The sequence below is a fragment of the Camelus dromedarius genome, chromosome 5, assembly GCF_036321535.1.
Source record: "Camelus dromedarius isolate mCamDro1 chromosome 5, mCamDro1.pat, whole genome shotgun sequence".
Taxonomy (NCBI): Eukaryota; Metazoa; Chordata; class Mammalia; order Artiodactyla; family Camelidae; genus Camelus; species Camelus dromedarius.
The window spans coordinates 69,296,990-69,321,201 of NC_087440.1; the positions used below are offsets into that span (position 1 = coordinate 69,296,990).

The 24,212-nt window shown below is 35.3% G+C and overlaps 1 protein-coding gene across 2 annotated transcripts in view; it reads left to right on the plus strand.

Moving 5' to 3' along the window:
• The first annotated feature begins 203 nt into the window (after positions 1 to 203).
• BBOF1 (basal body orientation factor 1) overlaps positions 204 to 24,212 on the plus strand; it is a 29,265-nt gene continuing 5,256 nt past the window's right edge. For both annotated transcript variants that reach the window (XM_010976521.3, XM_064486106.1), the window contains exons 1-8: positions 204 to 540; positions 6,446 to 6,511; positions 7,953 to 8,096; positions 15,251 to 15,331; positions 16,595 to 16,665; positions 17,423 to 17,567; positions 18,649 to 19,142; positions 21,170 to 21,271. In XM_010976521.3, coding sequence (XP_010974823.2) covers positions 475 to 540; positions 6,446 to 6,511; positions 7,953 to 8,096; positions 15,251 to 15,331; positions 16,595 to 16,665; positions 17,423 to 17,567; positions 18,649 to 19,142; positions 21,170 to 21,271 — 1,169 coding nt within the window. In that variant the 5' untranslated portion in view covers positions 204 to 474. The remainder of the gene's footprint in view (positions 541 to 6,445; positions 6,512 to 7,952; positions 8,097 to 15,250; positions 15,332 to 16,594; positions 16,666 to 17,422; positions 17,568 to 18,648; positions 19,143 to 21,169; positions 21,272 to 24,212) is intronic.

Here is a 24,212-nt window from a genome sequence, read left to right on the forward strand (position 1 = left end):
AAAGACTGCAAATATGAGAGAATCAAAGAAGTAAATGAAAAGATGTGAAAGCTTTATCAAATGAATTTGACTTATCATGCCTTTTTGTTTTTCCAGTCCTCTAGAGTTATGCTCCACAGCTCCCCTCTTCCAGGAAGAGGCACTTAACTCTATTGTCAAGTAAATATTTCTTATTAACTCATTCATACGATAGTATTTGCTCATATGAGCCAGGCAAATACCAAGCAAAACAAATAATAATAAAGAGAAAGGTGTAATACTAATATAATAGAGAAATAGTTATATGCTGTCAATGTCCCCTTCCCGTGCAGGAAGCCAGTAAAAGTTGAGGAATCTGCCGTGGACAGAGCCAAGGCCAATGCGGCCCTTTGGGAGGCCAGGCTGGAAGTCACAGAACTCTCTAGGATTGAGTATCGTGATACTTCCCGGAGACTGGCAAAAAGTAACGAGAACTTAAAGAAACAGCAGTATAGAATGGAGAGAGACACAATGTCTGTATTAAGCTACCTGAAGAAGCAGGATCAGGAGAAAGATAATCTGGTAGGTAGGTAGAAACCTTCCTGAGCCTTAGTAACTACCTCTGTGGTTATATTGGTGTGGTTATATATTTCAAGGATTTTAATTCCTTGAAATCTCATCACATAGTTAAGACACTTCAATTAACCTTAACTCTCCTTGAAGCAACATGTTATTTCAGAATGGCTTTACTGTCAAAATTGGCTCTTTCTTGTTTACAGTCCTTGTCCCATGTTTTCTTGACTGAAACAAAGATTGATGATCCTAAGGGAACATTATGATCAACTTATTTTAAGAACAAGAGCATGGTGTAAGATCTATATATTCTTTTGATATTGACAACTATTTAAGTTTTAATGATTTGTATCATATCAGCATTTCACTGATAATCCATGGTCTCATGATTATGAACCCAGGAAGCTGATTCTCTTCTTTTTGACCTGTTGAGTCTTGAATTTATCTTATTGTACCTTGTTGAAATGTTGGGAGTAGAGCTATTGTTTTAGGTCTGGAAAAAAAAAGGGAAGGGAACTAACATTTTGGGGCCCTTGTTTTGTGCCCAGCACTATGCTAGGTAATATTTACCTCTGCTATCTCATTTTGTCCTTTTAATAACCCATGTAGCTACAAATTGTCATTCCCGTTTAACAGATAAAGAAATTGACTCTCAGACAGGACAGGTATTTGTCCAAAATCTCACAGCTCGTAGGTGTTAACGTGGAATTTAGGTGTGACTTAAATTTGTCTCTTTCCCATCTGCCTCGGTGAGCCCTATGAAGACCCAAGAAAATTTCCACCATGCTTCATTCCTATGTATGTTTTTGTATTTTTATTATTTATGTAGTATATATCCACACATAATACATATTATAGTCCTGTTTTGTTACGGAAACGACAGGCCAGCCAAGAAACAAGCACCACTCGGAATGTTGGAGTACTCAAATGTATTACACCAGTGGGCTCAGAGGGGCTTCTGCTCTGAAGCTCTGAGCACCTCCAAGACGTGCGCATGAGGTTTTATAGGGTAAAGTACAAGCTTGGGGTATTCGGCCAATAGGCATGGAACAGCTTTAGCAGCATCATTATCACAAAAGTGGAGGCAGGGAGGCAGCATACCAACATTCCAAAGCCAGATATATCTCTTTGAAAATCCAGCTGGCTAGCAAAAAAAACATGAACAGCAAACCAACACTAATTAACTTAGATTTACAAGTTAGTCCAGCAGAACTCAGATCGGTATTCCGATACTTAGATTTGTGAGTTATCCTGTTAGCCCAGCCCAGCCTCTCCTTCACATTGCTAGACTTGTGAGTTATCTTGTTAGACCAGCCAGGCTTTTCCTTCACAGTTTTATATTTTACGTTAGTAGTGTCATATTGTATATATCTTTTGCAACTTGTTTTTTAATATAACGTTATTTTTTGTGGTATATTTATAAAAATCACATGATTCAGTTTATTTTACAAAAATTTATAATGAGCATGCTTAATTTTTTTCATTCATTCTTAGCTACCTTATAATATTCCATCAAATAAATAAACCAAAATGTTGTTCACACAACCCTGTGGGTTAGTCAGACTCCATTTTTTCATAATTACAAGTAGACCTTCAGTAAATATTCTTGGGTATGTCTGCTTGTGCCCATGTCTGAGAGTTTCACTAGAGTAGACACTTAGAAGTTAAATTACTGTATTATGAGGTATGCATAGTTTTAACCTTACAAGGGTTTAAATTGAAGTCCAAAGGGGTATACCAGTCTTTACTGTCACAAGCAATGTATTACAGTGAGTTCCTGTTTGTCTACATTTCTGTGAAAACTTGATATCATACTTAGTAACTTTTGCTCAGTTTTATGGGTGGAAATTGGTATGCGGTTTTAATTTGTATTTTCCTGATTATTAGTCACTTGAGCACCTTTTATATGTTCCTTCATCCATTTTTAAAAATATTTTTTATTAAATGTTTGCTTCAGTACACATATTGGAGTGATGCAAAGCATGGCTTCTACGTAAGGATGACATGCAAATTCATGAATCATTCCATAATTTGTTTCAAATGCCACATTTTCGAGGAGACCCTTCCTCACTACCCTCTTAAAAATTAAAACCATCTCCTTTGTCTTATTTTCTTGATAATATTTATTAACTTCTGTCATACTATATGCATGTTACTTATGTATTTGTTTATTTTCTCTTCTCCTGATTAGAATGAAGCCTCACAGAAGTAAAGAATTTGGGGGCCTTTTTAAATTGTTAAATGTTATATCTCCAGCACCTTATTATGGGCTTGGCACATAGTAGGCACTCATTAAAATATTTCTGCATACATGAATGAGTGACTTGTGACTGCACAGATGCTTTGAAAAAGTTAATAGCAATCAAAACAAGTTCAAGATGATATTGGAAGCATATTCGAGAAATCAGACAACTGAACATTAGTGTGGATTTTCTGTGTCTTATTAAATAAAGTGTAATTTTTTGTGCATTTTTTAACCTTCTTTCCAAGGCAACTGCCATTTTAAAAATTACTCTGAATAGTAGGCATTATCAAAATTGTCTGCTATGAAGTATTATTCTAAAATAAGCCTTTAGTCCAATTATACAAATAATTTTCAAAATTCATTACATAGAAGCTTTGTGGTTTGCATTAGCTAATTGATACTGGACTACATTTATTGCTATCATTTGTATTTCCAGATTTTCATCTGCCTTTGTGTATCAAAGGCCAGCATCTGGCTGTAGCAAATACATAATTTTCTCACAATCAAGGATACCCATTAAAACCAAAAAAACTACTTCGGAAGGAAGAAATAAAATAGATTCAATATACCCTGGTTAACTAGCTCTCTTATAGTTTTTTTACGCATTATACTGTATCCTAGAAATGCATTATTTACTTAAACTTTATTTAAACTGTTTATAGTCTTCATGTTAATTATAGAAATATTAGAAATGAAATGTGGGGGGTGGGTATAGCTCAGTAGTAGAGCACATGCCTAGCATGCAGGAGGTCCTGGGTTCAATCTCCAGTATCTCCATTTAAAAAAAAAATGAAGTGTGTTTTAAAAATTATTATATCTTGGACAAAATTAGGAGATTTTCCTTAAGAGTGGGTTTTTGTGTTTAAGATTTTGTTCAACCAACACAAAATAAATCTCATATTTTATACCTGTCCTACATGACTTAGGGCTGTCTCAATTTATTTAAAAATTATTTTGGTTTCTTTAAACTATTCTAAGATTATTTACAACAATATTTCACTTCTGTATCTCTGATTCTATAACCATATCAAAGAGTTTTTAGTTTAAAAAGCTACTCAGGCTTCCTACTAAAACATACCTGTATCCTTTGAGAAATTATTGATTCTAAGACTGGAGCAGGGAGAGTAAAAGATGAACTTAGACTATCTTACTGTGCCAGGAAGTAAGTAAAAATAATTAAAGGACACTGGAGGTAGCTTGAAGGGACTCCCACTGGCCAGATCTGGGACAATCAGAATAAAGAATGACAGTAATATATTATAACTCATTGAATAAAATAAGTCCATGAGTGCATACAACTAATAGATAAATATATAGATTAATAAATAAGGGAGAAGGGAAAGCCTTTCCTTACAGTGGAATGCAGTAAATTATTAAATTTCCAAAGAATGATGGAATTAGAAAAATCACCATTTGGCATCAGAGTTGTAATTGATTCAGTCAAGAATCCACAGTGGATGCCAAAACAAGTGGGTGAAAGTTTGATGAGCAGAAGGATATTTGCATAAACTCAAACTATCTTCCCACAGATTACTTAATAATTTCAAAAGGAAAAATAGTAACTTTTAAGTGGAGAAACCTGGCAGACACAATCTTAACCAGTTGATTACAATGAACACCAATCACCTCATGGCATGGTGCAGTGAAAAGGATATTTCATCACCTAGGCAGTGTATGCTTGCCAAAAAGGCATAAACTCAATCATCTCATGAAGAAACATCAGACAAACTGAAACCTGGCCAGTAGTCTTCCAAAATGTTGATATCATAAAAGAAACTGCTCCAGATTAAAGAGACTAGGATATATGAAAACTAAGAGTATAATATGTAATCAGGGATTATATCCTGGATAAGAAAAAGAAGTTACAATAAAAGGACACCATTGGGACAATTGGTGGCAAAATTTGAATATGTACTGTAGATTAAATAATAGTATTATATTTATGTTAAATTTCCTGATTTTGATCATTGTACTATGATCAAACTCTTTTAAGAGACTGTCCTTTTTCTTAGGAAATACCTACTGAAATATTCAGGGGCAAAGGGATTTGATGTCTTAAGCTTATTCTCACATGGTCCAGAAAAAACAATTTAAAATATCTATCACCTGTGTGCATAAAAATATTTATGTATTTAGATAGACCTATCATATAAGGAAAGCAAATGTGGCAAAATTGGATGTAGTCTATATAGGAATTCTTTGTATTCTTCTTGAAACTTTTCTTTAAAAAATTACTCATTTAAGAGAAATACAAATCAAAACTCTAAATTAATCACTTCACACCCATTAAGATGACTACTATCAGAAAAACAAAAAATAATAAGTGTTGGTGGGGATGCAGAGAAATAGGAATCCTTGTGCACTGTTGATGGGTATGTAAAATGGTGCAACCAATATGGAAAACAGTACAGAGGTTCCTCAAAAAATTAAAGGTAGAATTTCATATGCTCCAACAATCTCACTATTGGGTAGATTTCCAAAAGAATTTAACACAGGATCTTGAAGAGATAATTGCACATCCATGTTCTCGAAACGTTATTCACATAGTCAAAAGATGGAAACAACCCAAATGTCTGTTGACAGATGAATGAATAAAGAACATGTGGTATATACATACAATGTCATATTACACAGCCTTAAGAAAGAAGGAAATCCTGTCATGTGCTATAACATGGATGAACATTAGGGACATTATGCTAAGTAAAATAAGCCTGTTACAAAAGGCCAAATACTGTGTGATTCCACTCATGTGAAGTATCTGTGGCCAGGGAATGTTAACTGTTCAGTAAACAAAGAATGTTGCCCAAGATTCTAGCTCTACAAAGATCAAGCCATCAGCCACTGCAGTGGCACTACCTCTGCCTGGACTGCCTCCCCCATGGTGTGTCCTGAGGGGAATTCAGGATGGAAAAAAACAGGATACTGGCCCTCAAGAGTTAGGATGCATCTAAGGAATAATTTCAATGAACCCACATCTTCCCATACATAGAAAAGCACTAAAATCATTAACTTGAGTGTCTGTTCCTTGTGACTAGTCATAATCTTTTGGTGTTTAACTACATGTTTTTCCCAGGAAAAAAGTCATAAATATCTTGTCTCCTCCCTTACCTCTTCTGAGCAGTTACTCAGGGATATCTGAGAGGCTGTTTCCTGGGATATAGCCCTCAGTTAAGATCCTGGAATAAACTTAATTTGCAACTTTTAGGTTGTGCGGTTTTTCTTCAGTAGATGTATCTGAAGTAGTCAAAATCATAGAAACAATGTAGAAAGCCTGGGGGAGGTAGGAGAAGGAATCAGTGTTTCATGAACAAAGAGTTTCAATTTTGCAAAGTGAAAAAGTTCCAGAGATTTGTTGCACAATAATGTGAATACATACTTAACACTACTGAACTGTACACTTAAAAACGGTTAAGATGGTGAATTTAATGTTGTTTTTTACTATACACAGATAAAAAAAAATTTACGCTGGCAATTCTGATGATAGCCAAGTTTTGAAAACTGGCAATAGCAGATTAACGTATGGATTATATCCTCTCTCCTCTTCTTCCCACCTTACTCTGCCTCTCCACCACTACTGGTTTTAGTATCGTGTCAAAACTAGGCTACTTAATTAAGGTGGGACATAGAGAAATTTCTTTACCTTCCTGACTCTATTTCCATTTTCTACAGATTGAAAAATTGAAACAGCAATTGAATGAAACAAAGGAAAAAGCCCAAGAGGAGAAGGAAAAATTGGTGAGTATGTATACTGTCCCTTCACTTCCTGGTGGTCAGGTTTCTGGCAAGTTCAGATATTTAAGACACAAGGGAAAAAAGTAAATAGGTCTTCTGAGCAGCTCAGTGACCTTAAAACTCACACACTTGATTGTACAGAAGCTCAAAAATAACATAAAATTATGTTACTGTAGAAAACCATCTGTAGTAGTGGCACTTACTTATCTTGGGTTCTACAGCTTTTCAGTGGACAGAGCCAGGAAATATATAATATATAAAAAAATACATTTAAAGATTAAAATATATCATGAGCCCATACTAATACTTTAAATTCAGATGCAGTAGAACAGGATTTTTACTTAACTTTGTCTGTGTCTCCTGTCTCCCTCACCCAAATCCTAATTCTTAATGATACCAGTATAATTGTGTGTTTTCTTCAAACCTCAATACATCAATAGGCATAGAGCACTAATATTAACACTACTAACAACACAAATTAGTGGATACAGTGTAAGATTTTAGGGGCCACTTCCCCCCTTAGGTTATATACCAATAGGGATCTACAATCAAATTAACAAGATTTAAAAACCATTTGACACATTTCCTTTCTGTGAGATTATGCCACCAACTCAGCAACACATTTTGCTTTTGATTTTTAGATGTTGCTTTAAAAAAATTAATTGTGCATGTAAAATCATGTAATTACTTAATTATAATTATGTGAAACATTTATGTGGGTCAAGTCTATCAAACATGGTATATTCTGAGAACTCTAACTTCTGTCTATGTCTTTGCAATATACTATACTGTCAAAATGGATTTTTGTCAACATGATAGGTGAGAAATGGTATTTTAGTGTACTTCAGTTTGCATTTCTCTTACTATGAGCTAGGTTGAGCATTTTTTAAATGAGTTTGAGGGTCAGTTGCATTTCTTTTGATATCTCTTGTTCATTTTTAAATTGTGGTATTGGCCCTTTTTTTCTCTGCTTCCCTCTTTTTTTTTTTTTTTTTTCCTCCTTTCCCTCTCCTTCTCTTCCCTTTCTCCTCCTCTTTTTTCTTCTACTCCATCTTCCCCCCTTCCTTCCTCTTTCCCCCACCTTCTTTATTTATTTATTGGAGATATGGGCCCTCCCTTAGTCTTAGTTTACTAATTTTAATTTAGGATTAGGGATTTATTTATCTTTCCTACAGATTAAAGATTTGTTTAGTCTTCTCATACCTCTTTTTAATAAATACCTGCATTTTCTATGAGAGATCAGCTCATTTTAGAATTTCTTCCTTATTCAAGGGACTTGTTATCTTTTAACAAAAATTAAAACTATATACAAAAATAAAAAGGGAACATTTCTTCAAAGAAGATAGACAAATGGCTTAAGGCTTCATATGGAACAGGACTCTGTGTGACCTCTGTTTTTTTCTTAACTCATTTACCTGTTTTGTTTTTTTTTTTTCATATACAGGAACAAAAATATACTGTGCAAATAAATGAGCTGGAGGGACAGTTCCATCAAAAAGCCAAAGAAATTGGAATGATTCAGACAGAGCTCAAAACAATAAAACAATTCCAGAAGAGAAAAATCCAAGTGGAGAAAGAATTAGATGATGTAAATTTCTTTCTTTCTTTCTTTCTTTTTTTTTAAAGAAGATTAGTATTAACTACTTATGTTTGCAAAAGCCTTCATAGACATTTACCCCTGTTAGATGGTAAAGGATTCCCTTTGACATTTTAGAGATTATTTGAGAGAAAAGGGGAAGATACATTAGTGTAGGACTGGATGCAGAAAGTCTTGATAGACAACTTTTTCCCCTAAGCATTCATTGATTTCTTTGTGAATTCACCAAATCTTAGCCAACACACCCTCCCACACTTATCAGCAGTTAAACCTTTGGAACTACAGCTGTGGAAAACATTAGGGGCAAAGCAGCAAAGTCCTAAAGGAAAATATGTTTAGACTGATGAATGATAATTTTAGAAAATTTTAAAAGACACTCTGGGTGGGGGTGGATGGGATGAGGAAAACTGAGTTTTTCAGAAAGTTTCTCTGACCTTGCTATGTTCTTTCCATTCCCTCAGTTCAGAATATAGTTTTACTGCATTAATGACAATGCAATAAATGGCACAGAGGAGGGCTGGGCACAAGTAGCTGAAATCAACTTTGTGACTTTGGACAAGTTACTTATCTTCTCTTTATCTAGGTTTCCTCATCAATAAAATGGGGATGATAAAAGCTACTGGTTCATAAGGTTGTTGTAAGATTAAACAGAGCTCATATATATAAAGTGCTTAAAATAGTGTATGCCACATATTGAGAATTAACAGTGGTATGTGTCTGTCTACAAAAAAAGGTCCTGATTTGTAGCATTTGCTGATTTCCTTAGTGTAAATACTTATATTATGGCCAATTTCAAGCTACCAATGTTCTAACAATGTGCTAGCAAAATTCTTAGTCTCAGCCAGCTCTGACACAGAACTGAATACTGCTACTATTATTAGTAATAGTGGTAATAGAAGTAGTATTGCCACCTAAGATAACCATTCACCATGCAATGTAGGGGTTAAAGCTGGTGCTCTGAAGTCAGACTGCTAGAGCATAAATACTGTCTTCACTACTTGGATATTTTGTTATGTTTCTCATCTATAACATGGAGGTGAGAAGAATAGTACCACCTCTGAAGGGTCATTGTGAAGAATAAATGACATACCGTTTTCCCTTGCTATCTGAAAGTAGAGTGCTCCTATGAAACCTTTCCTAAGCCAAGGAAGCAATTACCTTAGGACACACCTTGCCAATGGATGCACAAAATAAATCTAGGTAAAGCACAGATGCTCACAGAGACAGTTCAAAGCTATGGCAGTTTGATGCTGAGTGTAGTTCCCGGGGGGATGAGCTTGGTGGTGCCACTCTCCTCGCTTCTGAGGGTGCCCACTGCCTCTATAACATGGCTCACTGCTGAACACTATTTTTGCTTTTCACCTTTTTTTCCATAAAAATGAAAATTTTCTTCAGATTATTTTCAGTTAGCGAAAACAGGTACTGATGTAGATTTTTTGTGAAACAGAGTGGTGTAAGCGAACTTTCAAAAAATGGGGATACCTGTAGTCTGTTTTAAATGCTTAGCCTTGTGTGATAAATATTACCTGCTACTATTATTACTCCTGCTAATATTATGGTTATTACAATTAGTATTATTTAAGGCCCTTCCACTATCCCTTTCAGTGCCTCTCACTCACAGTCACAGCACGTCTTCCAAGCTCGCAGTATCTCTCAAGCTCTCCTCTGGCTACCCTGGGCCCTACTTAGCAAGAATAAACTTTGATGGGAAACTAGAGTTCCTGCATCCTATTTCTGTTTACCTTTAGCTAACTACCAAATTGAAAAAAAAAAAAGAATAAGGTATATAGGACACAGGGAATCAGCCATATTTTATAACTATAAATTAAGTATAACCTTTAAAAATTGTGAATCTTTATATTGTACACCTTAACTTATGTGATATTGTACATCAATTATACTTCAATTAAAAAAAGAGTGTCTTATTTAGCAACACTTAATGGAGTATAACTGTAAAAATACTGAATCACTATATTGTACACCTGAAACTAATATAATATTGTAAATCAGCTATACTTCAGTAAAAAAAATAGGAAAAAAAAAAAGAAAAGAAAAAGAAATGAATAAGGTAGATAATAAGATAATGTAGTGGTTGGGATCATGGACTTCATGTCCTGGCTCTGTAGCTGATACCTGTGTGGCTTTGGATAGTCTGATACCTTCTCTGAGTCTCAGATTTCTCATTTGTAAAATGTAGCTGTAACACCTGCTATCTCTTAGGGATGTTGTATGGATTAAATAATGTAATGTGCGTAAAATACTTAGCACATTTGCTCCTACTAATGCCTAGTAAGAGTAGTACCATAGTAGTTATTGACGTTTTGATTATTGTTATGATTATATAACTTTTGAAATCTTAATAGAGGAGTCTTAAAAACTCTAATTAAAGGAATGACTTGGCACATTTCAGGCAAGGTGGGGATTGGGAAGACACTTTCTTAAACTGGAAGGAATGTGTTTTAACTCTTCTGATCATAATTGCACAGTTATAGCAAAACCTTCCCATGAGGCTGACTTTGTTCACAAGCATGATTACTCATTGCTTTACAACTGTTCTTACAACTGTTTTAACATTATTCTTAATTCCTGTAGCTCACCATTATATAAACAGTATTTTCTGGGGGATTCTTTCTTCCTATGAGTTTTAAGGCCTTTAAAGTCCTCAAAATACTAGTTATGTAACTATCTTCCCTAGTTATTTTTTATTTGGGTTGTTATGTAATCTTTGTAAACTAAGAATAGAAAAGAGCCAAATCACCTACTTTGTATGTACTTGTCACTCCTCACTAGTCCCTAGACTAGTATTTAATAATAAAACTTGCTAAATGAGTGATATAGGACAACCATAAAATTAAAACCTCCCATGGAATTTATAGAATCTTAGAGCTGGAAGAAACTTTAGGGCCCATTTAAGCCATTCTACAGATGAGGAAGACAGAGACAAAGGTGTTAAGTGACTTACACGGAAAGCTGTAGAGCTGGTAGCAAAATCCCTGTGTCCCGAATCCCTGTCCAGTAGCTTTAGTCTTGATCCTTCTAACTACTTTTTCACCTGTATTAGTTACCCATTACTGCAGAACAAATTACCCCCCAATCTACTGGCTTAAACCAATAATAAACATTTGTTAAAAGCACAGTTTCCATGGAATTTGGGAATTCAGGAGTGGTTTAGCTGGCGGTTCTGGCCTAGGGTCTCTCATGAAGTTGCAGTCAAGATATCAGCCAGGGTTGCAGTCACACAAAGGCTTGATTAGAGCTTGAGGATCTGCTTCTAAGGTGCCAACTCACATAGCTATCAAGTCGGTGTGATAATTACTTGGAGGCCTCAGCTTCTTCCCACATGGACTTCTTAAGCTGCTTGAGTGTCTTAACAACTTGGTTGTGAAGATGACTTTACCCAGAGTGAGTAGTAATCCAAGAGAAAGCCTGACTGAAGCTATCCTTTTCTTAACCTCGCCTTGGAAATCATATAGCATTACTTCTGACATACTCTATTAGTTAGAAGTGAATCCCTAAGTCTGACCCACATTCTAAGGGTGGGTTCCATCATTTGAAGGGAGGGCTGTCAAAGAAGATATGGACATATTTTAAATCCACCACACCACTACAGTCCTAATTACACACTATTGCAGGAATAATCTGAAAATATCAGTTCGGATGATGTTCTGCTCACCTCCCTCAAGAAATGTCTTTAGTATTTCTCTAAACAGAATATTGTCCAGACACCTTAGGGTGAAAATCAAGACGCTACGCCTGCTTTGGAATATAGTATTTCCTTTTCCTATACTTTCCCTTACATAACCCCTTTAATCCACCCAACCTGGATGCTCCCTGAAGTCTTTTCTGCCTTTTTCATGTTTACACTGTTTCTTCTATCTGGAATATACTCCTGATAGAATGCTGTCCATTAAATTTTACTTTTTCTTCAAAGCCTTGGCACAAATTCATGTTATCCATGAGGACTTCCCCACAGTCCTGTTTAAAAGTAATAATTTTCTTCCTGCTATTTGTGACAACTCAGATGAAACTTAACGGCATTATACTAAGTGAAATAAGTCAGAGAGAGAAAGACAAATACTGTATGATATAATTTACATGTAGAATCTTAAAAAAAACTGAACTCAGAGTGGTGGTTACCTGAGCTGGGGGGAGGGGGGAAATGGGGAAATGTAGGTCAAAGGGTACAAACTTCCAGTTAGAAGATTGACAAGTTCTTAGGAATCTAATGTACAGTATGGTGATTATAACTGATAATACTGTATTATATACTTGAAAGTTGCTCAGAGAGTAGCTCTTAAATGTTCTCACCACAAAAAAGAAATGGTAATTTTGTGACATGATGGAAGTGTTAGCTAATGCTACAGTAGTAATCATTTTGCAATATTTAGGTGTATCAAATCAACACACTGTACACAATATCAGATATCAATTATATTCAATTAAGCTGGAAAAAAGTGAAAAAAATTTTAAAGATTATTAGCAAAAAAAGTAATAATTTTCTTTTTTGTGTATTTCCATGGAATTTAGTATTTCTTTTATACCACTTAGCCCATTCTATCTTGATATTATATTTATAATTTGTCTTATCTCCCCTGCTAGACAGTAAATTCTTTGAGGTATCTACAGTACTGTCCTTTGTATTCATCAAAATACAAATACACAATAATGCTCAATAAATCTTTGTTAAATGCTGAGCAAATCTTTTATTTAAAATGTAATTGAAGGAATATCAAGTTTTCTACTAACTATATGGGGAGAATCCTTTTACAATGTGTACATATATCAAATCATCATGATGTACACCTGAAATATACATTTTGTCAGCAATTCCTCAATAAAGCCAGAAAGTTTTCTAGAAAGAATATCTAGTTTTGTTTTATATGAAAATGCTACAGATTGAATCAAGTTAAGTTCCTTAACTTTTCAGGAACTCTCAAAATAGCCATCCTAGGTGTAGGTATACAGTCTGAAAGTGAATTAGTAGCTAATTATTTCTATTGGGCCTTAGTGTGATTTTTTTTTAAAGGACAATGTTGCCACCTAGTGGAGAAATAGATTTCAGACCTTTCAAAGAGGGCTAATGGTCCAGGAAGACTTAAAATGCGAAGGTAAAAGACACCGGCTTTATGGGAAAAAATAAGGTGGTTCTGTAGAATCTCAAATATGGAAGAATTAAGGCATGTGTAGGGCCCATGAACTTGGAAAAAGGGAAGAAAATTTATTATACTGTGCATATAGAATTTATTCAACAAATTGAAAAGAGGCTAATTAAATTTAGATTATCCAAAGGTATTAAAAGCATAAATTCAAAGAAAAAATGATTTCCATCTACCTGATTAACAGAAGTAGGATACATTGGTAGGTTGCAGTTAGTATTTTTAAAATAAGTTTTTTTAGTCTTTCTTGTTTTGACAAAGTGATAATACACGTTTCATCAAATTTAGCTGATAAAGAAGAAAATGAAAAGCCTCCCAACAACTACACTCCCGTGAGGTAACCATGGTTAATATTTTGCTGTGTTGTCTTTCCTTTTCTCCCCTCTGCTATGCATAAACATATTTTAAAGTATCTATATGCTATTTTTACAAAAATGAGGTCGTTATGTACAAATTGTTTGTTAACCTGATTTTTTCACTTTATATATTGTGAACACTTTTCAATGCCATTACGTATTTTTCTGTAAAACCTTTTGACTAGATGAATGGAATTCCATTGGGTAGATGTGTCATGATTTATTAATTGGTCCCTTTTTGTTGGACATTTGGACTTTCTAATTTTTTACTACTATAAACTGAGGAACATCTAAGTAACAGAGTATTTTTTCTGTATTTTAATTAGTTTTTAGGATAAATTCTTAGAAGTTATAGTGGAATTTATAGGTTAAATTAGAACATGAACTTTTGAAGTTTTTGATAAGCATTGCATAATTACCTTTCAAAAGATTTATTTATTAACTTTGTTTATTTATTAGATTTTTGAGGGAGCCCAATGGAAAATGAAAGGTCCACCCCCCCCCACTGGGATGGTAGACTTTTCCATAAATTTGTGTATTGATATTAATTTTAAACATCTTTGACAATGTAAGAGGCCATTTTTTAAAACTGTATAAGAAATAGATGGATAAAGAAGATCATCTGAAAGAGCTCCTATGATATGGATCAAATGGAGATTTAATACAGTTAGAACAGAGATCACAGTAAGGAAAAGTGTTAAGTACAAGGGAAGACAATATTAGACATAATAATAACTAACCTTTATGTTACATGGTTACTCTTCTAAGTACTTTACATGTATCACTTGTTATTTAACCCTTGCCACACCCCTGTGAGATAGCTACTATTATTATCCTCTTTTTACCCTGGAGAACTGAGACTTGGAGAAGATATTTGCCCAAACAGCTGGTAGCTGAGAGACGTAATAGTTGAACTCTGGTCTGTCTGATGGAAAGCCCTTCTCTACTCTCTTATTTGTGGCATGAATGTTAGATTGAGCATGCCTATTTCAATATGATCGGTTCTTGCTAGTAAGTATAGCCTTCAGGATCATAGCTTTAACTTTCTTTGCTTAGAAGATTTTTATGTCCTTTTTATTTGATATAGTTTTAGAGGCTAGAAGAATCCATCTGTAGGAATCATGGGGAGATATTTTTTAAATTAATACTAGGAAGAATTTTCTAAAAATGGAAGCTCTTAAAGGGCAGCTTAGTGAATCATTAAGATCTGAATTAGTGATACTTTTGTCTCTAGATATTTTTCTCATAGAAGAGAGTCCTATATTAGGTGGGAGATTTGTATAGTCTGACTCCTAAGTTCCTTTCAATTCTTAATATTATGTTTCCGTGAGTCCACATGTTTAAAATGAAGATATTTGGAAAATATGATTATGATAATAACTTATCTGAATGTTCTAAGAACTGTTATTCAGGAAAACCTTTTAAGAAAGGTTTTCTGATCTTGCAAACCTATAGCCAGTTGTGAGAAATATGGTACTCAGAGGGAGGGACATGGAATTTTCTTGTGTGTTCAGGATTAAGAGGTAATGCACAACAGAAAATATTTCTTGATTGAGAATTTTCTAGGAATATGCTCCAACCTCCGCCCCTTTCCTATTGACCATTTTTGGTTTTTATGTTATTTTAATTTTAGCTGAAGGAGGATTTAAGGAACACAGAGCAGAAACATCAGGAGACTCTTAGAAGATTGGAAGGCAAATTTTTTGAAGAAAAGGTACGGCATATTTGCACTAACTGATAAATATTTTGTGTACTAGAACAAAGTGTATTTATCTGTATTCCAAGACATCAACTTTCCATTGTTTTTCTAGTCACTGGTAGAAGTTGGGAAGGAAAAAGGAGGATGAGAATGAGTGTTGGGCTGGCCAGCCACCGTGGTATCTGCCTCTCCATGTTAGGTACAAACTTCATGGTTAGACAGAAATTCCTACTCTGGTTTGAGCCCCAGTGCTGCTGGTCCATGGCAGTGAGCTTTCCAGTAAGCCCTGTTCATTCATCTCATACCTCAGCATATTCCACCTGATTATATAAAGGACTTTCCTCAGGTTACTGGTATTTTGTTTTCCCATGTAACCCTTTCCCACCCGGGTATTTTTGTGCTTGCTCTTCCCTCTTCCTGAAGTGTTCTTCCTCTAGCTCGGGCGTATCCTCATTCTTACTCTTCAGAGCTCAAATGTCATTCCTTCAAAGAGATAGTCCCTAAGCCCCAATCTAAAATTACCTCCCTCAGTTACTATCTCATTTCCCCATTTATTTCATTTATAGACTTATTACAGTCTACTCATTCTCTTATTTGTTTACTTGTTAAGGAGGCTGTATAGCATCAAATTGCCTGCATATGACTCCCTTCTCTGCCATCTACTAGCTATATGATTTTGGGCAAGTCACTAACCTCTTTCCCTCAGTTTCCTCAGGCCTTGTCTTTGGGGATAACAGTAAGTACCTAATTCATAGGTATCTAATTACATTGTTGTGAGAAGTAAATAATACATGTGAAGAACCATGCCTGGCACATAGTAAATGCTCTATACATTTTAATTATTATTATTATTTGGATCTCATCCTAGAATATAAGCTCCATGAGAACAGGAACCTTATCTGTTTTATTCACTACAGGATTTCTAGTATCTAAAACATCTGGTACACTATTAGTGCTCAATAGGAATTTATTGAATGAATAAATAAATGATTCTCATCATATTGTATTTAGCAGAAATTTCCAATACTGATGTAGATTTTATTTCTATATATATGTCATTTTCCTTCTTTAATGGGGAAACTGGGAGGTACCCGTAGGTTCCTATTTTCACACTATCCTCTTTGCTGGCTCCTCCGCTAGTACATAGAGTACTTCGCCTTGGGTCATGTGGACAGGAGTGTTTTATTTGACATTATAAGATACATACTTAACTTTTGATATGTAAAATTTGTGGTTAGAAATGTAACTCTCTATTAAAACAGCCTATTTTTTTTTTAGCACCGTCTAGAACAAGAGGCTGAAAAGAAGATAATAATGCTGGCAGATAGAGCCCACCATGAAGCTGTTGTGTAAGAGATTGCTGCCTCCTTTTTCTTTCTAATAGCCTTTCTCACCTCTTTGCTAGTCTGTTTTGTTCTTACGATGTCTACCCCCTTCTCTCCTGGTTTGATTTCTTCAAGTTTTCTGGTTTACTTTTCTTCACTATTTCTTTCTGTTCATGTCCCACCCCTTTTCCATTCACCCTTTTGGTAGCAGCATGGTGTGGAGGAAGAACCTGGGCTTTGAAGTTACACTTTGGATCTCAACATGTATATGAATTGACTATAGGAAGATTTCTTAACTTTTTTGAAATTAAATTTCTTCATCTAAAAATGGTGTTAATGATAGCCACCATGCAGTGTTGCCATGAGGTATATCAATGAAAGTAACACTAATCTGTGTTGTGTTACTAAATAAACTAAGTCTCAATGGCTTATTTCTTTCTTATGTAACAATCCAGTAAGAGTCTGGCAGCTCGACTCCAGTTACAATTCAGGAACCTGGGCTGCTTCCATCCTGTTCTTCACATCCGGTCACATGGACAGAGAGAGCATGGGAAACTCATGCCTGCTCTTAATTGCCTTGGACTGGAAGTAACACAGTACTTTTTACTTTCCCGTTGGTGAGAACATAGTTCTTAAGATCCATACCTAATGACTGAATACCCACCATAGGCTGAGTAAGTGGTGGTCATTATTATTAATGTCAGGGATAAAGCAGTCTTTATTCCAGTTTGGTAATGTCTAAAACTCAGATCTGTGTTTTGGGATCTTATATCTATTTCAGGCAATTGAACAATGCTGGAAGAACTGTTTTTAAAGAGAATGTTTATCTCCAGAAAGCTCTTGCATACCACCTGAAGGAAGCCGATGCTCTACAGAAAAACTCCCAGAAGTTGCAAGAGACTCAGACTTTCCTTTTACAGCAAAAGGTTCGCATTCTCATTTAGATCTTCTTTCCTAACTTTTTAAAAAAGAATGGGTTGGTGAATACTAAGAACTGAGTATAGTAATGTTACATAAGGACAATAGGACCTTTTTTCTTCTGTCTGGGTGATGTATTTTTTCTTGTCTGAGAAGTTAATACTGAATGGTTTGTAAGAAACTTTCAACTTGGCTTTATAAATAATATACCATAACTTTAAATTAACTCCTGTCCTCTACTACCTTGCTATTTATTTTACTTTCCCTAGAGTTGGTCCCTGAATCACTCAGGAATAGGTTCTCAGCTGTGAGTAGAAGCCCTGCCAACAATGGCTTTACTACGTAAGGGTTTATTCTCTCCCCTAAAGGAAGTCTGGAGGTAAGCAATTCAGAGCTGGAATGGTGGTGCCACAAAGTCAACAGAGACTCAGGTTCCTTTACTTTGTTCTGCAACATATGGCTTATATCCTTGGATATAATGCCTCATGGCCCCCAGCAGCTGCTGGAGCTCTAGCCATTACTCAAACAATAGGAAGGAAGAAGGACAAGAAGGAAAACAATATGCCCCTTCCTTTAGAGGTCTTCCTGGATGTCCTGCACAGTTTCTATTTGCATCCCTTTGATCAGAACTTAGTCACATGGCTTTGCTGAACTACAAGGGAAACTGGGATTTTTCAGTTGCTTACTGCCTTTCTGAATAAAGTTGGGGTTTTATTAGTAAGGAGGAAATGGAAAATGGACATTGCAATAGGCAGCTAGCAGACTGCTACAGCTTCCAGTCTGTAGTTGTTAATGTTTTACTGTATAGTCTTACTGATTTTAGAATATCCTATTGATAATATAAAATATTGAATAATTTCAGGATTTTAGAGGAAGGATGCTTTCTTAATTAGCAAAATCCATGGCCTTTGTAAGTCCAGACAGTGACTCTTGATGTTTCTTACTCTTTATGCACAGAATACGAAAAATCACCATTTCAAGCTGGCATCAAACTCAAATCTCATGAAATAATGGAAATTAGGAACTTTTAAGTTCTGAAATTGATTAAAAAAAAAAAAATCTCTCACTTCTCTCATCTTTCTGTTTTAGGAGATCAATGATCTGTTGGTTAAGGAAAAGATAATGCAACTTACCCAGCAGAGATCACAAATCCAAACTCTTCAGAAGAAGGTGGTGAACTTGGAGAATGCCCTGAGTTGTATGACCAAAGAGTTTGAGACTGAAGTTTTAAAACTGCAGCAGCAGTCAATGATACAGAACCAAGCGGGTCAGGTTGAAATTTTCAAGCTGCAGCAACTTCTTCAGATGAAGAACAGGGAAATGAATCGAGTGAAGAAGCTGGCCAAGAACATACTAGACGAGAGAACAGAAGTGGAAAGATTCTTTTTAGATGCTCTACACCAAGTAAAGCAACAGATCCTATTTAGCAGGAAGCATTATAAACAGGTAGCACAAGCTGCTTTCAACTTTAAAATGAGAGAGGCATGTGCAGGGAGAACAGAATACCCCAAAATCCGAACATTTGATGGCAGAGAGCACAGCACCAATAGTGTGAACCAGGATCTTATGGAGGCCAATAAATGGTACTAATACTGCTTTAAAATTTTATCTTCTGTACTGCTGTTTTTGTGCTCTTTAGAGAAATAAAAACCCTGAAAAGTTCAGTTTGATAATGTCTAAGTACTGAATAGATTACTCAGTAAGTTACTTGAGAAGAGGAATTACCTTACTTATCTTTGTAACCCCTATGCTTAGCATAGTGTGTGGGGCTTAGTAGGTTTTCTTAAGATGCCCCCCCCCCACTTTTTGTGTGACAGACTTGTTAAAAGGACTAGATTACTTGTTCCATTTTGAATGTCATTGTAATATCTTTTAACATGTTCCTTTGTTTCCTATATATTCATTATAAAAGTTTGATTAGATTCAAGTTAAACATTTTTGATAAACACACTTCCACAAATATTTTGTAGTGTTTCTTTTACTATTCTGAGATAAAATTCATAGGTAATAATATCTAATTAAACCTATAATTTAAAAAATCAAAAAATGAAAGAGGACAACTTTCTTTGTAACAACTCTATTGTACAGAACTGTCCTATGGATTGGAGGACAGCCAGTAGTGCCCCCTCATCACTGTATTAACCAAAAGTCCCCAACAGGGTTCTGAAATACACTGTATAGATCTACTGCCACTATGATAAAGTAGAATTATTGAGGCAGTTGTAGACTATATACAATGATTTTTCTTGTTAGCATTTTTATCTGTTAAAATACCTTTCCCCCTGTAAACCATGGATTAAATTATAGTGCATTTTAAACGTTATTCTTAAAAAATTTTTTATATCCCAACACAATTAGATTCTTCAAAGGCCTTAAGAAACTTAAAAGGACTCCCTACTACTATGTACTTAACATTTTATTAAGAGGGCTTCCAAATGTGCTTTCTGCTTTAAATTATTTTGTAATGGACTAATTTGTGGGTTCTTTAAAGTTATATAGCTGTTGCGAAGGTTGGACATGGTCAGTGGCTTTTGAAAGATAAGACTCTTCTTCAAAAAATGTCCATATTATAATTTTTTTACTTTCTTGCCATATTCAGAAGTCTGTAATAACACTTCTATTACCAAGAGAGTCACTGTAATTTTCTTTTTTATTTAATAAGTCAAGCAAGTTGAGTCCCTACCATACATAAGGCAGTTTCTTTTATGTTTTTAAATGTACTGTATATTAAGTGGTATATAAATTTTCAGAGGAAGGTTCATAAAATGATTCTCCACATTGTTATTCCTATTCTGCCTTCTGAGCAACTTATCACCTTAACCCCAGTGTCCTATTGGCTCTACCAGGAAGGCAGAAATGGTAGTTAAAATATTACATTATCTGCTTAGGAGGCAGATTGGGGAAGGACAACCAAAGCGCATGGTGATCATAAGGCAAAACCTAAACTTAAGGAAAACCCAAATGACCCAAATGCAAAAGTATTTCTTACATTGTACAATGTTAGTACTCTATCTGCATGTCAGTCAGCTATTGTAAATTAGCAAGTAGACTTATCTATACCATAACTTTTCTAAGGGATTCAGTCTGTACCTGCCTGGGAGGCTTAGATGCAGCCTTATTTGGAGATAAGAAATAGACTAGATAAGTTACATGCTATTTTATAAATTTACCTCTTATCACTCTGTTTTCATAGCAAAATATCTAATGCTAAAGAAGTGCTAAAAGGAATTTATCAATAATTTCACCAAACAAATGTTTTTTTCTTGTTCCTTTTGTCTTTGTGTGTATTTGGGTAGATAACGTTGCATTACAACTTTCTACTTTGCTTATTTGCTTAATGTTTGAGCGCAGATTTTTTTCATGTTGTTATAGTTTTTCTTACTTTCATTTTGATGACTACACAACACTTCAGATTGGCCAACATATTGATATCCTTTTTAACTTGGTGATTTTGTAATGAAGATAGTTTGCTTTGGAGTCATTACATTTGGAAACCTCTTAATATTCAGTTATGGTTTGGAATTTCTCTTTTCTCATGTTTGAATATTTTATATTTTTAAAAAAGAAGAGATGCTTACTTTGACCATATTTTTTCTTTGAAATTCTTTAGGACAGATATTCAAGGAAATGTGGATATTGGAGATTTGACCTGGGAGCAGAAGGAGAAAGTCTTGAGGTTGCTGTTTGCAAAAATGAATGGCTTTGTTCCTAGGTAACTCCCTATTTCAGTAGTGAAATACCAAGTAGTTATCAAACCTACAAACCACATAGGAACAATGAACATATTCTCACTTAGAATTAAGGGAATGGGAAAGGACCAGAAAATATAAAATGGTCATACTGCTTAGCTACTGCAACTCCCAGAGAGAAAGAATGGGAAATGTGTAAGTGAGCACAAAAATGCAAGAGGAATTAAAATTAAAGGGGGGAAGATCCATTAATCTTAGATGTTTAAGGTAATGCTTGCTAAGAAGGTATAGCATTGCTCAGCTGAAGGAGTGGTAACTAAAGAGAAGCATAACAATTGTTAAGGTTTTGTACTGGCCTGCAAAGATAAATAAATGATTTTAAAGCTGATTATTAATCAAGGGAATCTCTAATATGAAGAAAAAGACCTAGAAAGGAAAACCGAAATCCATGGGTATTCCCAATAATTCTTTTTAATGATGAGTTTCACTCTCTCTTTTCACTATGTTTTATCAGTGACTATAACCTTGGTAATGAACTATAAAGTGGCTAAAATAAATCAACCACCTATGGATTGCTTGTTAAACGCATGGCACCATGGTACCATGGGGATTTAAAAGAATTAAGAGACATTGCCCTTGGTCTCAAAGAGCTTACAATTTGGTTGCCCAAACAAAACCAAGCATAACAAGGAAAAAATTAGGTGGCAAAATAAAGTATAATTGGAGTTCAGACAATGTCAGTGGGCTAAAGTAGTCAGGGAAGACTGAAAAAGGGTGGCTCTGTGGGGTACCCTGTAGGATGGTGGTATAGTAGAGAAAGCAGGAAGGGCACATTATGCAAGGGGCTTAGCAGACAGAGAAAAAGCCCAGAGGTAGAAATGGGTGTGGGGTATTTAGGGAACATTAGGAAAAACTGCCTGGTTTGAGGAAATTTGGTGATGCTAGAGAGTAATTAGTAGTTAGAAATAAGGTTTAATCTATAGATTAAATTATGATGAGTTTAAAAAACTATGCAGAAAATCCTAAACTTACGCTATTATAGATTCTAGAGTAAAGTAACACACTTTTCTTCTCTGCCTTGAAGGAATACCAAGAGCAGTAAGCTTTACTCTCATACTCTCATTGGAAGGGTTCACAGAGTGAACCTCACACAGTGAAACGTATGATGGACTGGAGGACAGAAATAGATTTGGGACCAGCAGAAGCTGCTGCACTACTCTGGGCATGCAGTGGTGAGGGGTTTAGGCAAGAGTCGGGGCAGTTAGAGTAAAGGTGAGAAACTGAAGGACACTATGGAATGAGAAACAGGACTTGGTGATAAAGGACAAAAGGAATAAAGAAAAGGAAGAGTAAATGTTCAAGTTTTTTAGCTTAAGAAATGAAGGAATGGTGGTATGAAAGGCAAATGAAAAATCTGGAAAGCCAGGATGAGGGAAGTGTTTAAATTTCATTTAATCCATCTATTAATTCATTTAACACACATATATATATATACTGAGTGCCAACTATTTATTGAGGATATAGTGTTGAGCAAATAAAGACATGCTTGATTTCAGGGAGTTTATGGTCTACGTGGGAAGAAAAATATTCAAATCATCATACAACTGTGACATAGGTTCTAAGTAGTGGTATATAGAGATAAGAGAGCCTAGATTAGGGGAGTCTGACCTAACGGGGAAGATCAGGAAAGTTTCTGAGTAAGTAAAAGCTTGAGCTGATTTCTATAAGGTAGACTGGAACAAAAGAGGGAAGGAAAAAACATTCTAGACAGAAGAAACACGAAGTTGTATTTTCATTGTTGACCCAGGAATGATAGCAATGTACTGAAGTGAAAAATACTTAAGGCATTTGTAAACAGTGATTTTACATGAGAGGTTACGGAGGGAGTTTGAGAATGTTTAGTGAAAATTGGTAGTGGAGTCTAGGAGAGCAGATGAAGGTACAAGAATAGAGGCTGAGGCTAGAACCTTTAGGAATAACCACAACTTATGAACAGGAGAACAAAAAGAAGAGTACAACCAAAAGAGGAGAGTTTAAAGAATTACAGAGTAACTGGAAGATGGAGCATTTTGAAATGGCCTTTGTGTCTCTGGTAGCCTTTCAAAGAGTTTTATTAAAGAGATGGGGTGGAATCCAGACTGTAGGTACTGAATGTGTGTCTCATTGTGAGTTGACTTTTCTGTACCCCAGGAAATACAGCTAGGGTACCAGGCCTCAAGTTCCACACTGTTGTTTTCAACTCTGGAGAAACAAAGGAATTTGGGTGAAATCTTTCATACAAGAGCAATGAACTTGGACCTGGCTGTAATGGGATGATGGCTAAGTCTGTTGAATGAAGGAAAACTAAGATAGGAATAGGAAGGTGAAATGTTGGGATGGAGATGAGATTAAATGAGAAAACTCAAACCAGATGGGGAAGAATTAGATGATAAAAGGTCTTCCAAGGCAAATGGAATAATTAAGAGGTTGATAAGATTTCAGTTGGTTGTATATGACTGTGACTACAACAGTACAATATTTTTCTTTGTGATTGAACTAAGTCAAAGGAGTGTAACCAATAACCTGTCCCCTTCAATGCATCGGCAATCACTCTGGCTATACTCAGGCACCAGCATTATCTATAAAGTACATTTTTTTGTTTCATGTCCTTGTCATTGTCAAATTAGTCATTATGTTTGGACTATTTAATATAGCCAGATTTTGAATGGGTTATGCTGCTTTCTTGTGCACCTAATTGAGGACAAGTTTTAGGAGTGGGGTGTGTCTTTATCTGCTGGCAAATCAACTAACTATACATTTTGTAACTCTGTTAAGCTCACTTTCAAATTCGAGAATTGTGTTAATGATGTTTAGTTCCTGTTCTTAAACTAGACTTTCCAAAGTATAAGGGAAAATTTTCATACTGGGTCTATCTCCATTGGGCAAGTTTCCTGTGTTTTGAGATTTTTTTTTGTGGGAAAGGGA